Source organism: Xenopus laevis, chromosome 4L (genome assembly GCF_017654675.1).
Source record: "Xenopus laevis strain J_2021 chromosome 4L, Xenopus_laevis_v10.1, whole genome shotgun sequence".
Taxonomy (NCBI): domain Eukaryota; kingdom Metazoa; phylum Chordata; class Amphibia; order Anura; family Pipidae; genus Xenopus; species Xenopus laevis.
The window spans coordinates 153,362,456-153,375,256 of NC_054377.1; the positions used below are offsets into that span (position 1 = coordinate 153,362,456).

The 12,801-nt window shown below is 43.1% G+C and overlaps 1 protein-coding gene across 1 annotated transcript in view; it reads left to right on the forward strand.

Annotated features, from left to right (window-relative positions):
- LOC108704039 (constitutive coactivator of PPAR-gamma-like protein 1 homolog) overlaps positions 1 to 12,801 on the forward strand; it is a 44,833-nt gene that overhangs the window by 15,613 nt on the left and 16,419 nt on the right. Inside the window, exons 3-7 of the mRNA XM_018240410.2 lie at positions 3,759 to 3,841; positions 3,992 to 4,120; positions 6,065 to 6,161; positions 6,879 to 6,979; positions 7,480 to 7,679. Coding sequence (XP_018095899.1) covers positions 3,759 to 3,841; positions 3,992 to 4,120; positions 6,065 to 6,161; positions 6,879 to 6,979; positions 7,480 to 7,679 — 610 coding nt within the window. The remainder of the gene's footprint in view (positions 1 to 3,758; positions 3,842 to 3,991; positions 4,121 to 6,064; positions 6,162 to 6,878; positions 6,980 to 7,479; positions 7,680 to 12,801) is intronic.

Below are 12,801 nucleotides of genomic sequence, written 5' to 3' on the forward strand. Positions count from 1 at the left end.
GGGCTGCAAATATTTTTCCATCTGGAGATGGGCAACCTAATGGCATTCTGGCAATCCCACTGATGACCACCTTTAAAGGGATACTGTCATGGGAAAAAAGTTTTTTTTTTTCAAAATGAATCAGTTAATAGAGCTGCTCCAGCAGAATTCTGCACTAAAATTCATTTCTCAAAAGAGCAAACAATTTTTTTATATTTAATTTTGAAATCTGACATGGGGCTAGACATATTGTTAGTTTCCCAGCTGCCCCAGTCATGTGACTTGTGCTCTGATAAACTTCAGTCTCTCTTTACTGCTGTACTGCAAGTTGGAGTGATATCACCCCCTCCCTTCCCCCCAGCAGCCTAACAACAGAACAATGGGAAGGTAACCAGATAGCAGCTCCCTAACACAAGATAACAGCTGCCTGCTAGATCTAAGAACAGCACTCAATAGTAGGGATGCACCGAATCCACTATTTTGGATTCGGCCGAACCCCCGAATCCTTAGCGAAAGATTCGGCCGAATACTGAACCAAATCCTAATTTGCATATGCAAATTAGGGGTGGGAAGGGGAAAACATTTTTTACTTCCTTGTTTTAAGACAAAAAGTCACACAATTTTCCTCCCCTCCCCTAATTTCCATATGCAAATTAGGATTTGGTTTGGCCAGGCAGAAGGATTCGGCCAAATCCGAATCCTGCTGAAAAAGGCCGAATCCTGGATTCGGTGCATCCCTACTCAATAGTAAAATCCAGGTCCCAGTGAGACACATTCAGTTACATTGAGTAGGAGAAACAACAGCCTGCCAGAAAGCAGTTCCATCCTAAAGTGCTGGCTCTTTCTGAAATCACATGACCAGGCAAAATGAGCTGAGATGCACCTACACACCAATATTACAACTAAATACACTTGCTGCTTCAGGAATGACATTTTATATTGTACAGGGAATTATTTGCAGTGTAAACAGTGTCATTTAGAAATAAAAACTACATAATAAAAATCATGACAGAAACTCTTTAAGTATTTATTTTATTTCTTAAATGGGATTTTGCTTTAAACCCCAGGAATATAAATGGTTTCATAAAATGCCCACATTAAAGGAATTGTTCACTGTAAAAATAAAAACTGAGTAAATAGATAGTCTGTGCAATATAAAAAAATGTTTCTACTATAGTTAGTTAGGCAAAAATGTAATGTATAAAGGCTGGAGTGACTGGATGTGTAACAAATAGCCAGAACACTACTTCCTGCTTTTCAACTCTCTTGCTTTACACTGGCTGGTTACCAGGCAATAACCAATCAGAGACTTGAAGGGGGCACATGGGTCATATCTGTTGCTTTTGAATCTGAGCTGAATGCTGAGGATCAATTACAAACTCACTGAACAGTTATGTCCCATGTGGCCCCCCTTATAGTCACTGACTAACTCAGAGTTAGAGAGCTGAAAAGCAGGAAGTAGTGTTCTGGCTATTATGTTACACATCCAGTCACTCCAGCCTTTATACATTATATTTTTGCCTAACTAACTATAGTAGATACATTATTTATTTTGCACAGCCTGTCTATTTACACCGTTTTTATTTTCACACTGAACTGTTCCTTTAAAATAAGTGAGACTAGCAAGTACCCCCCCCCCATGTGATATAATGAAACCAGTGCAGTTTGGCTTTCTCTGAATTGTTTCCTGTTTCAGTACTTTAAGATAACCCCATTGTGTGTTGTGTAAAGCTTCATATACAGCCAAACTGCCCTTTACTTCCTGATGCTCTTGTGCTCCCCGCCGGGGTGATGTTACAATCAGAAATAAGCTCATCCGTTTATTAGTAACCAGTCAGATGTTAATAAAATAATTCATCAAGCTTCCCACAAGCAACCAAGACAGGGCTTAGCATTGTGCTTAGTATTATCTGTATTTATAGCTCTATTGTATAAAGGCAGTGTCTTTCTGTCACTCTTTGTCTCCCTTTTACTAACACTAACCTTCCTCGCTTTTTGCTTCCCTGGCACATAATAAATTGGTGGTACCAATGTGCGCTTTGTCAAATGGGATTTTCAAACCTGACCGATTTTCGGCAGCATACCTGTCAGCAGAACGTTAATGTGCCGCATACGTGGGCCAGTAAGCTGCTGATTTGGTCTGCAGGGAGGGAGTTGTCAGCTTTAACTAGCTTCCACTTCAAGTTAACTTTTCTATGTTATAGAATGGACAATTCTGAGCAACTTTTCAATTGGTCTTCATTATTTATAGTTTTTTAATTAATTGCCTTCTTCTTCGGACTCTCTCCAGTTTTCAAATGGGGGGTCACTGACCCCATCTAAAAAAACAAATGCTCTGTAAGGCTACAAATGTATTGTTACTGCTACTTTTTATTACTCCTCTTTCTATTTAGTCCTCTCCTATTCATATTCCAGTCTCTCATTCAAATCAATGCATGGTTGATAAGGTAATTTGGACCCTAGCAACCAGATGGCTGAAATTGCAAACTAGAGGGCTGCGGAATAAAAAGCTAAATAAGTCAAAAACCACAAAATAAAAAATGAAAACCAATTGAAAATTGTCTCAGAATATCACTCATCACATCTACATCATACTAAAGGTTAATTTAAAGATAAACAACCCCTTTAAGTCAGGGGCCTTAGGCTGATGACAGACGGGGGTGATTCTTGGCCCTGTATATAAATTCTTGCTGAGAATCAGCTGATATGGTGGCTCCGGTGCACCAAATAGCACTGCATCGGCCTGGGTACACACACGGAGTGGATTTCGGCATCCTTACATGTTTCCCTGCCGAAATCTATTCCTTTCTCCTGCACCGAAGGCCAATGCAGTGCCTTTTAGGGTAGGCCAGTGGATTGGCTAAACACAGGCGAGGATCAGCCCTAACATTTTGTACTGATCATATCACTTTTGGTGACTCAAGACTGATTATTTATTTGGCTCTTGTCCCCCTCATACATGTGTTGAAATGACAGCAAGTGGCAAACCACATTTCCCACCACATCTTCTGTTCAGTTTAAGGGCACAAATCAAAATTGACAAATGAGCCCAAAATAAATTTTTTATTGCTGCAAACACAGACCACTGTGCCTGAAACACTTCAGTTGTACAAATAGCAAATGAAGGCATTTTCAGTAAATTACATGATTTAAGTGTTTTTCCCCATCTGTGATTCCTGTTTGCGACATTAAAAAGGTATTGCCCTCGGATCTCGTCTTGCTGATGAACAAATGTCCTTTTCCCATCCACATAAGAGGCTCAGTGTGTGACAGAGATGCAGCAGCGCTGAGTGGTTGCGATGCACAGGAATCAGTCTGAACATGGCACCTTTTGGAAAGAGTCGCATTTCAAGACCCTTTTCAAAACCTGAATTTTCCAGGCTTTCAGAACAATAACCCTGCAGATTAAAGGCTCCTTTTGTGCAGATGGGAATGAGCCGGCTGCTGTTAGCTGGCATTAGTGGGAGGTGAGGCCTGCTCTATCACTATGGTTACCACATTCGGCAACGAGTGCCAGACACTAATCTCTGAGAGCCCAATAACGGCACACACTGTGTTTTTGGCCTTGTCTGTGCCCTCCATTTAGCCGAGAGGTGCTGTACTGTTCCTTTAATACCAAAGCCCCACTTTTGTATACAATCTGATTTACACTCATTTGTCTAATGCATTCCTATCACCAGGATTCATTCCTCTCTGTTATAATTGTTTTCCTGGGAAACCAACCGACTGTAACCTAGACCAAGCTACACCCATATATTAACCAATACTACTTGTTTTAGGGAACCACATTCTACCTGATGAAGATCTTGCTGCCTTTCATTGGAGTTTACTTGGCCCAGAACATCCACTGGCATCACTGAAGGTATGAAAAGGAGTTTATTTGGTATCCTGAAACGGCACATTATCTGACTATTCCCAACCATTTCTAGGCCATACTATTGCTCTTATAATGATTTATGTGCACAGATAACATTGCTCCCTCAGTAACAGGGGTTCTATTCTGTCCCTCCAGGTCCGTGCTCATCAGCTTGTCTTGCCTCCCTGTGATGTAGTGATCAAAGCTGTGGCTGACTATGTGCGCAACATTCAGGATACCAATGATTTGGATGCCATTGCTAAAGATGTTTTCCAGCACTCACAGGTAAGAAATGACTAACTGCACTGACCTGCCGACTCCTGTTCCTACAGTGCCTGCCAATAAAAATATTTAGCGCAAGATACTGGGGATTTGGGTTTGCTTTAACTAATGGTCTTTCTTTGTCGTGTCAGGGATTTGTTTGTTTATTTGCTGAAGAATCACAGAGTGGTTGTCACTGGACATTTAAAGGAGAACTAAACCCTAAAAATGATATATTTTATATAGTGAACTTATTGCACCAGCCTAAATATTCGGCTTCTCAGTAGCAGCAATGATCCAGGACTTCAAATTTGTCACAGGGGGTCACCATCTTGGAAAGTGTCTGTGACACTCACATGCTCAGTGGGCTCTGATTGGCTGTTGAGAAGCTAAGCTTAGGGCTCGTCACTAATTATCCAGCAGAAAATGAGCTTCCCTGGCTGTAATATAAGCTGATGCTACAGGTTTGCTGATTATTCAATTCTGATGCTAATTGCACTGGTTTCTGTGCTGCCATGTAGTAATTATGTGTATTAATTACTAATCAGCCTTAGACATTTCTATTCTATGTGTACTGTATATTGTGAGTGGGTCCCTAAGCTCAGTAAAGCTGGCCATAGACGCACAGATCCTACCAAACGAATTGAGGATTCGTCCGATTTTCGGATCGTGTGTGGAGAGTGCCGACATCTTTCGACCGGCAGAGATCGGACAGGTTTGATTTTGACCCGACCATTCCCGCCGGAGCCCATTGCGCAACGTAATCGGATCATTCGGCCATATGGCCGAACATTCAGATTACCCCCGATATGGCCATGCTCATTAATGGTATATTGGGGAAAGATACGCTCGTTTGGCGATGTTGCCAAACACGTGGATCTTTGCGTCTATGGCCACCTTAAATGACAGCAGCACAGAGCATGTGCAGTGAATCAGCAGAAAAGTAGATGGGGAGCTACTGGGGCATCTTTGGAGACACAGATCTTTGCTGCTAAAGGGCTGTGGTTGCCTTGGGCTGGTACAGAAGCACAAAACATCATGTACAACATTTCTACCTACTTCTTTAGTTAGGCTTTATTTCTCCTTTAACAAGAGACCTTTAATGAATGTATTTTAATTAATTTACTGTACATTTATCAAGCCAATTGACATTGAGGGTGGCCCTAGTGAGGTGCACAATATAAAAAGCCGCCAATGCCCCTGTGTAATGTATAGTTGCCCCATGGCATTCACAGTGCTGATCTCTGTAAACTTTCCATCATTTACTTCTTCTGTCACTTTACCTGATGATGACTGAAAGTCACACCTGCTGTCTACACTCAGATGTAGTTTAGGGGTTGACTCTCTAGCTAAAGTATGACTGGCTGTGCAGCTAGGGTTGCCACCTTTTCCTAAAAAAATTTACCGGCGAGTGGTGGGCGGGAACAAAAGGAGGCTGGCCGTGATGTAAAAGGGGGCGGGCATGACCTAAAGGGGGCAGGGCTGCGCCGCGTTGATGGCCAGAAGGAGGACAAAAGTTAAGTTTCCAGCGGATTGGAAGCGGGCCAAGGGGTTTTGTAAAGGGTATTACAAATCTACCAGAAGCTACATTGCTGGTAAATTTATAATACCGGCCCTGGCCTTGGCAGGTGTTTTACCAGCTAGGCCAGTAAAATCCTGGCCGAGTGGCAACCCTATGTGCATCATGATTTGGATAGAAGTGCTCGGATTGGTAAAGTTATTATTTTCTGGCTGAGTAGTGCATGATAGGCAGGCCACAATAATTGCTGGAACAATAAAGGCTGCTAGGTGAATGAGCCCAGTGCTTTTCATAAATTCAGCAGGTTAAAGCCGTGCTTCAACTGTCACTTTCCTGCAAATCCAATAGGGCCACATGACCCAAGTCTCCCTAATGAACTTTGTACCCGAACACAGAGGTATGAGGTTCTTAACTACGTCTGGTATAAAATTCTCTCTCTTTTTTTACAGTCCAGAACTGATGACAAAGTTTCCCGTTTCAAGAAAGCGATTGCTTATTACAGAGCAACAAACAAGCCCCTGTCATGCCCACCCGCTCATTACTTAGGTCAGTGAGTTATTCCGCTGATGTTAAAGGGGGACTATCGCAAAAATGAAAATTGAATATAAGCTTGAGCGTACTGAAATAGAAAACTTTCTAAATACAATCAATTACAAATTCTGTACTGTTTTTTTAAATAATCGAGTTTATATTCACTATTCCTCTTTCAGCATCTGTTTCTCTTCATTCTCTCTTCATGCAGCAGTTGGGTGTCAGATATTCACTGACAGTTAGATCCAATATATCTTATAGGGGGCTCCTTTTGCCTAGAAGATGTATTAGAGCTCACTCTATTAAACTCACCAGACATCATGTCTCTCTACATGCAGGATTTGTGCAAAAGGCAGTTATTTTGTTAGATTTTGTTTGTACTGGAATCAGTTATTTGAGTGAGCTCTAATACATCTGCTAAGAAAGGAGCCCCCCTATAAGATATATTGGATCTAATTGTCAGTGAATATCTGACACCCAACTGCTGAATGAAGAGAGAATGAAGAGAAACAGATGCTGAGAGAGGGATAGTGAAGAGAAACTTGATTATTTAAGAAACGGTAAAGAATTTTTAATTGATTTTATTTAGAAAGTTTCTTATTTCAGTATGACAAAGCTTCTATAAATTTTCATTTTTGCGATAGTTCCTCTTTAAGGATTTTATATATCAATATATAATTGCTGGCGCTTAGTTTGCTGCAAGTATCTATAGTTTTTGTTTCCTTGGTACAGGCAGACCAAATCCAGGTGGAGTCCACAGCATGCTGCCGCCGTACACATCTCCACATCAGATGCTGAACATTCCACAAGGCTCTGTACAATCCAGACCTATGGTAAATAAAGGGCATGGTGTTTCTGCTGGGTGAACTGGGGGCTGTTATTTTAAAAAAATGACTTTCACTTTCGATTGGGTTGAGTGAGGCAGTGAGAAAGCTACAGATGGAGAAGACCTCGGTGATAACATATCCAGCACACAGGACCCATCCTTGCCATGGAGGGGGTGGAGCAGCTATGGTAGAAACTCAGTGGGGCTCATTTATAAAGACTGGGCAAATTTGTACCTGGGCAGTAACCCATGGCAACCAATCAAATATTTGCTTTCATTGTTGCACTTGCAGCTGACTGATTGCTATGGGTTACTGCCCACTGGCAAATTTGCCGGGTTTTTATAAATAAGCCCCAATCTCTTTTAGTGTTAGCTCTTTAGAGCAACTTCTCTCGTTCAGTTTGCTGCGTGTAACTTGTCCGTATTTCTTAGTGCCATAAGTTGCCCAGTGGGGACCTAGCTACTGACCCTGATAACCTTTCTGAGCCTGTTGTCTCCCTTCATCAGACAGGTGGAAAATGTGTTTCTGAACAGAACAATTACAGTAACATTCCTCATGAAGGAAAACACACTCCCCTGTACGAGAGATCTTCTCCAGTCAACCCGGCACAGAGCGGGAGTCCCAACCATGTGGATTCCAACTACTTCCCTCCATCTTCAGCCTCGTCCTCCTCTGAAAACGAAGATGGCAATGGAGGGGCCTCTAAGTGAGTCTTGTTTTTAAGTAATGTCGTTGTTGCTCCAATGCTGAAATACAATTGGTAAAAAAAACTAAAAATTCTATTCACTGCAGAACTGCTAGTTCATGTGCTGTACTTTAACTAGTAAGTCTTATTGGGTTGTATTCATCTTGATTTTTAGCCAGATATTGGTTGGGCAGATTAATTGGCAGGCACCAAACAGAGGCTGATGTGCTGCCGACAGCTTTAATTGACCCGTGTATGGCCAAGATTACCCAGATGTAGAGCTTTAATACTCCTCCTTACTTGTGCTTTCTTTCCCATTAGACAAGTGGCGGTGAACTGTAGTCTCATTGGGGAAGTGGTGTAAAGCACTTTGATAAAACAAGAGCTCCCTCTAGTGGTGAAAACTTGATCATCAACCTGCCCATAGGGATAAACACAAAGCCCTCTTCTGACTGCTTCACAACATGGAACGTGGGTCCTACTTTTAGCCATATTCTGCCATCAGTACTCGCAGTACCATGCAATAGAAAATGTAACTGACAATCATCCATTTATCAAGCCTTTGTCTCTGCCTATTTTCTCAGGAAATGTCTTTGTAACTTACAGATAACAACTGTTTGTTGTAAATTGCTTCTATTCTGTTATGGCACAATGTTGCTCTCCCACCTCAGCTTTTTGGCATGTGTCCATGTACTGTGGTGCTCCCTGATTAATATGGGAAATCGAACGCTCTTCTCCACACATACAGACAGATTGCTGCTTGCAACATTACCTGAGCCTGAGGACTATGTGTTATGTACTTCAGGTCTTACTAGTCTAGTTAGTATACACGGGTCTCTCATTAAACACCCAGCCTTGTAATCTCCAGGAACAGTCATATGCTTTGCCTTGCTAAAGCTGCCCTCAGCCAACTGTAATGGAAGGACTTGTGAAATGAAAATGTCTACATGGGACAAGAGTTGTTGGGTAAATGACAAGATGTGTTTCAGTAGATGAGCGGCTGCACACAGACATCACCATACACAATGCCAGGCTGGGAGCAAGCCGAAACAGTACTAAGTGAATACCCTCAGACGTTACAGCATTAGCAAGCAGCTAACATGAAGCTGCACGGGACAAGCAACACATGCTAACTTCTCCCTATATGTGAGTATTACCAGCAATAGCAGAAAAAATCCCAAGGCACACAGGATAAATGCAAGCAAGCTGCCTTGCGTGTTTATTGCGAAATGCAACGTTTTGGGGTCACACCCCTTTCTCATTGCCGATCCTCTACCTTTGTGCACCAGGTATCGTTCTACTAATTAGCAAAGGGTGTGCGGGAGCCAAAGTTGAAGTATTACCAGCAATGACATTATCTGGTTTTACTTTATTCTGAACATACTGTTAGTGTATTTTACTGCCTCCCCGCCTGCCTCAGGGTTGTTACTGCGCCTTTAAATTTTTTGCGCCATTGTCTTAGTCTCGCGCGACTTCGTCTGTGTGGCGCATTAGTTAGTCAGACGACTGCTTAGTACCCTCCGGTTCAACAGCTCCGTGTATCAGACGGCCCAGGTGTTAGAAGTGGTTGTCTACTCTTGTGATACTCTTTCCGGACAACGCTAACAACCCGGTGGTGCATACTCCTGTTCGCGCAATGTCATTCCCTGTGCAGTATCTCTTATGGTGGCGTCAGGACGCAGGTCAGACAAAGGGAAAGGGTTACGGCTCTAACAGGGGAGGAAGGTACCTGAGGCACTAACAGACTTGAGGTTCCGACTAAATTTACCAAGAGAAGTTCCCAAAAAGGATGGATCTTACCGACCAGTGTTGGATCTAAAATTACTCAACACATTCATTCGTCCATCCAAGTTCAAGATGGAATCACTACGTTCAGTGATCGCAGCCATGTCCCCGAACGAATTTATGGTGGCTCTGGATATCAAAGATGCCTACCTGCACATTCCTATTTTCCCTCCCCATCAGAAATACTTGAGATTTGCGTTCCGCAATCAACATTATCAGTTCCGGGCACTTCCATTTGGCCTGAAGTCAGCACCAAGAGTGTTCACCAAGGTGATGGTATCTTTGGCGGCCCTACTCAGAATACGATCTGCTCATAAAAGCTCAGTCTCGTGCAGAAACCCTCAAAAGTCTCTCTCGGGTGACGGACACCTTATCCAAATTAGAATGGACTATCAACATAGCCAAGTCCAATCTTATACCCAGGCAGAACATAACTTTCCTGGGCATGACATTTGCCACCAGACAGCAGAAAGTATTCCTACCTCAAGCAAGGTATCCTCAATTCGGTATCTAGTAAAATTCCAACCCACAAGCAAGATTTGCTATGAGAGTTCTGGGATCCATGGTAGCTGCAATAGAAGCAGTTCCCTTTGCACGTTTTCATCTAAGAGAATTACAGTGAAACATTCTGTCCCAGTGGAACCGACACAATCTTTCCCAACAAATTCACATTCAGGCGACCACCAGAATGTCGCTTATGTGGTGGCTTCAGACTCCTCACCTAACCCAGGAACCACAATGGAAGATTCTGACCACAGATGCCAGCCTAACAGGATGGGGAGCGGTATTACAAACTCAGATGGCTCAGGGGACCTGGTCAGAGGTAGGATCTCGACTCCCCATAAACATTCTATAAATTCGAGCAGTACGTCTGGCCCTAAAACATTGGCAATCTCAATTAATGCGATCGATAATCAAGGTTAAGCCAGACAATTCAACGATGGAAGCCTATTTAAACCACCAGGGGGGCACCAGAAGTAGACAAGCACTCAAGGAGTCCAGTCTAATCTTTTCATGGGCGGAGAGTCACAAGGTGACTCTTATCAGTGATTTACATTCCAGGCATAGAGAACTGGGAAGCAGACCCAGAGAGCCAGAAGCTGGACCCAGGCGAATGGACTCTTCATCAAGACGTTTTCCAAGACATCACGGACATATGGGGAATGCCGGTAATAGATCTAATGGCATCAAGGTCAAACCGCAAGGTCACAAGGTTTTGTGCCCGCTATCGAGATCCTCTAGCACTGGCGGCAGATGCAATGATGATTCATTGGCAGTTCAGCCTAGCTTACGTTTTTCCTCCCTTACCACTTCTTCCCAGGGTAATCAGAAAAATCAAGAGAGAGCAATGCAAGATAATACTCCTAGCACCATGGTGGCCACGTCAAACTTGGTTCTCCGATCTGATTCTCATGGGCAGGATCGAGCCGTGGACGCTCCCACTACGTCCAGATCTATTGTCTCAGGGTCTGGTGTATCATCCCAACATCAGGATGCTCCGTTTGACGGCTTGGCTGTTGAATTCCTAACACTCAGTCGTAAGTAATACGTACCATGAATGCAGCCAGAAAACCAGTATCTTCTAAAGCTTATTACAGGGTTTGGAAATGCTTTGAGGACTGGTGTCAAGTTAACAAACAGCCATTTGAGAAGTATTCCATTGCAAATATTCTGGAATAGTATAAATCCTCCATTCAGAAATCCTCTTCCCCCATAGGATCTTAATCTAGTCTTATCTAATCTAGTGTTATTGGCTCTCCAGAGTCCTCCATTTGAACCACTAGCATCCATATCCTTAGCATGGTTATCCTGGAAAGTAGCCTTTCTCCTCGCAATTACATCAGCACGTAGAGTTACGGAGTTAGGAGCCTTGTCATGTCAGCCTCCCTTTCTAGTTTTTCACTCAGACCGGGCGGTACTTCGTACTACGCCAAAATTCATACCCAAGGTGAACTCTGAATTTCACATTAATCAGGACATTACAATCTGTCCCAATCCGAAAACACCAAGGGAAGTCTCACTTCATTCTCTGGATCTAGTCAGAGCACTCAAGTTTTATCGGAACCGTTCGAAGGAATTTCATCTTCACTCCTGATTTTCTTCTCGGGTAATAAAAAAGTTTCCTCGGCTTCAAAAACCACCATTTCCAGATGGATAAGAGAGGCAATATGCAGAACTTATGTAGCCAAGGGCAAAGATCCTCCTGCACATCTAACGGCTCATTCAACCAGGGGCATCAAAACCTCCTGGGCCTACAGGAACCAAGCCTCATCTGAGCAAGTCTGTAGGGCAGATACTTGGTCCTCCCTACATTCATTTACAAAATTTTACAGGTTTGAAGTATTTGCGGCATCTACACTTCGGTAGGAAGGTGCTGCAGGCTGCGGTATTGTAAAGACCTGGCCTCAGTTACTCCCTCCTTAAAGTCTGGGGACAGCTTTGGTATGTCCCCATTGTCCCTGTGTCCCACAGATAAATACTAGAGAAAAAGAGATTTTGTTACTCACCGTTAAATCCTTTTCTCTGTAGTGGGACACAGGGCTTCCCACCCGGAAGAGGCCAGTCAGGTCACTCTGTAATGGTTGACTATCTGTTAATAGTTAAATTGTTTGCAATATTATCTTTATTATAGTTGTTAATCAAAACTAGTGTCCTGCCTCCTACTGATAGATGCTTTACCCAATTGTCCCTGTGTCCCACAGACTACTACAGAGAAAAGGATTTAACAGTGAGTAACAAAATCTCCTTTTCACTTTCTGCCAAATGTCAGGAAAACACTACCGGCTTCAGCCTTAATGCCAACTGTAACATTTGGTGGAGAAGGAATAAAGGGCTGGGGCTGTTTCCATGGTTTGGCTCCTGGTTCCAGTTACAGGGTACAATGATATTCCCGTCAATTCCGTGCTTGCTACTTGGTGGAACAGTTTGCGTGGGTTGGGGGGCTCTCCTGTTTCAGCACAATAATGCCCCATGCACAGAGCCAGGTCCATACAGAATGGGTTTGCTGAGATGGGAAGAACCTGACTGCTCTGAGACCTCAACCCAACTGAACCCCTGTAGGATGAACTGGAACCCCAACTGTGAGCCCCAGCATCAGTGCCCAACCTCACTAATTTATAGGAATTGTCTCAGAAGTTTAGAGGCATTGACAGCAGGGAAGGGTAACTTAGGTTGGGAAAAAGATGTTGTGAACACAGGTCTAATAGTGTAATTGTGTGGAGCTGAGAACTTGTCCGTTACCCTGCAGGGTGTTAAAGACCTTTCTGAATCTTCCTAAAGCTTCATTATAATTACTTGTTATGTACCTGCTGCCAGTTAGAGAATCCCTCCAGGCCTCACTTGTGTCCTTCATCTGAAT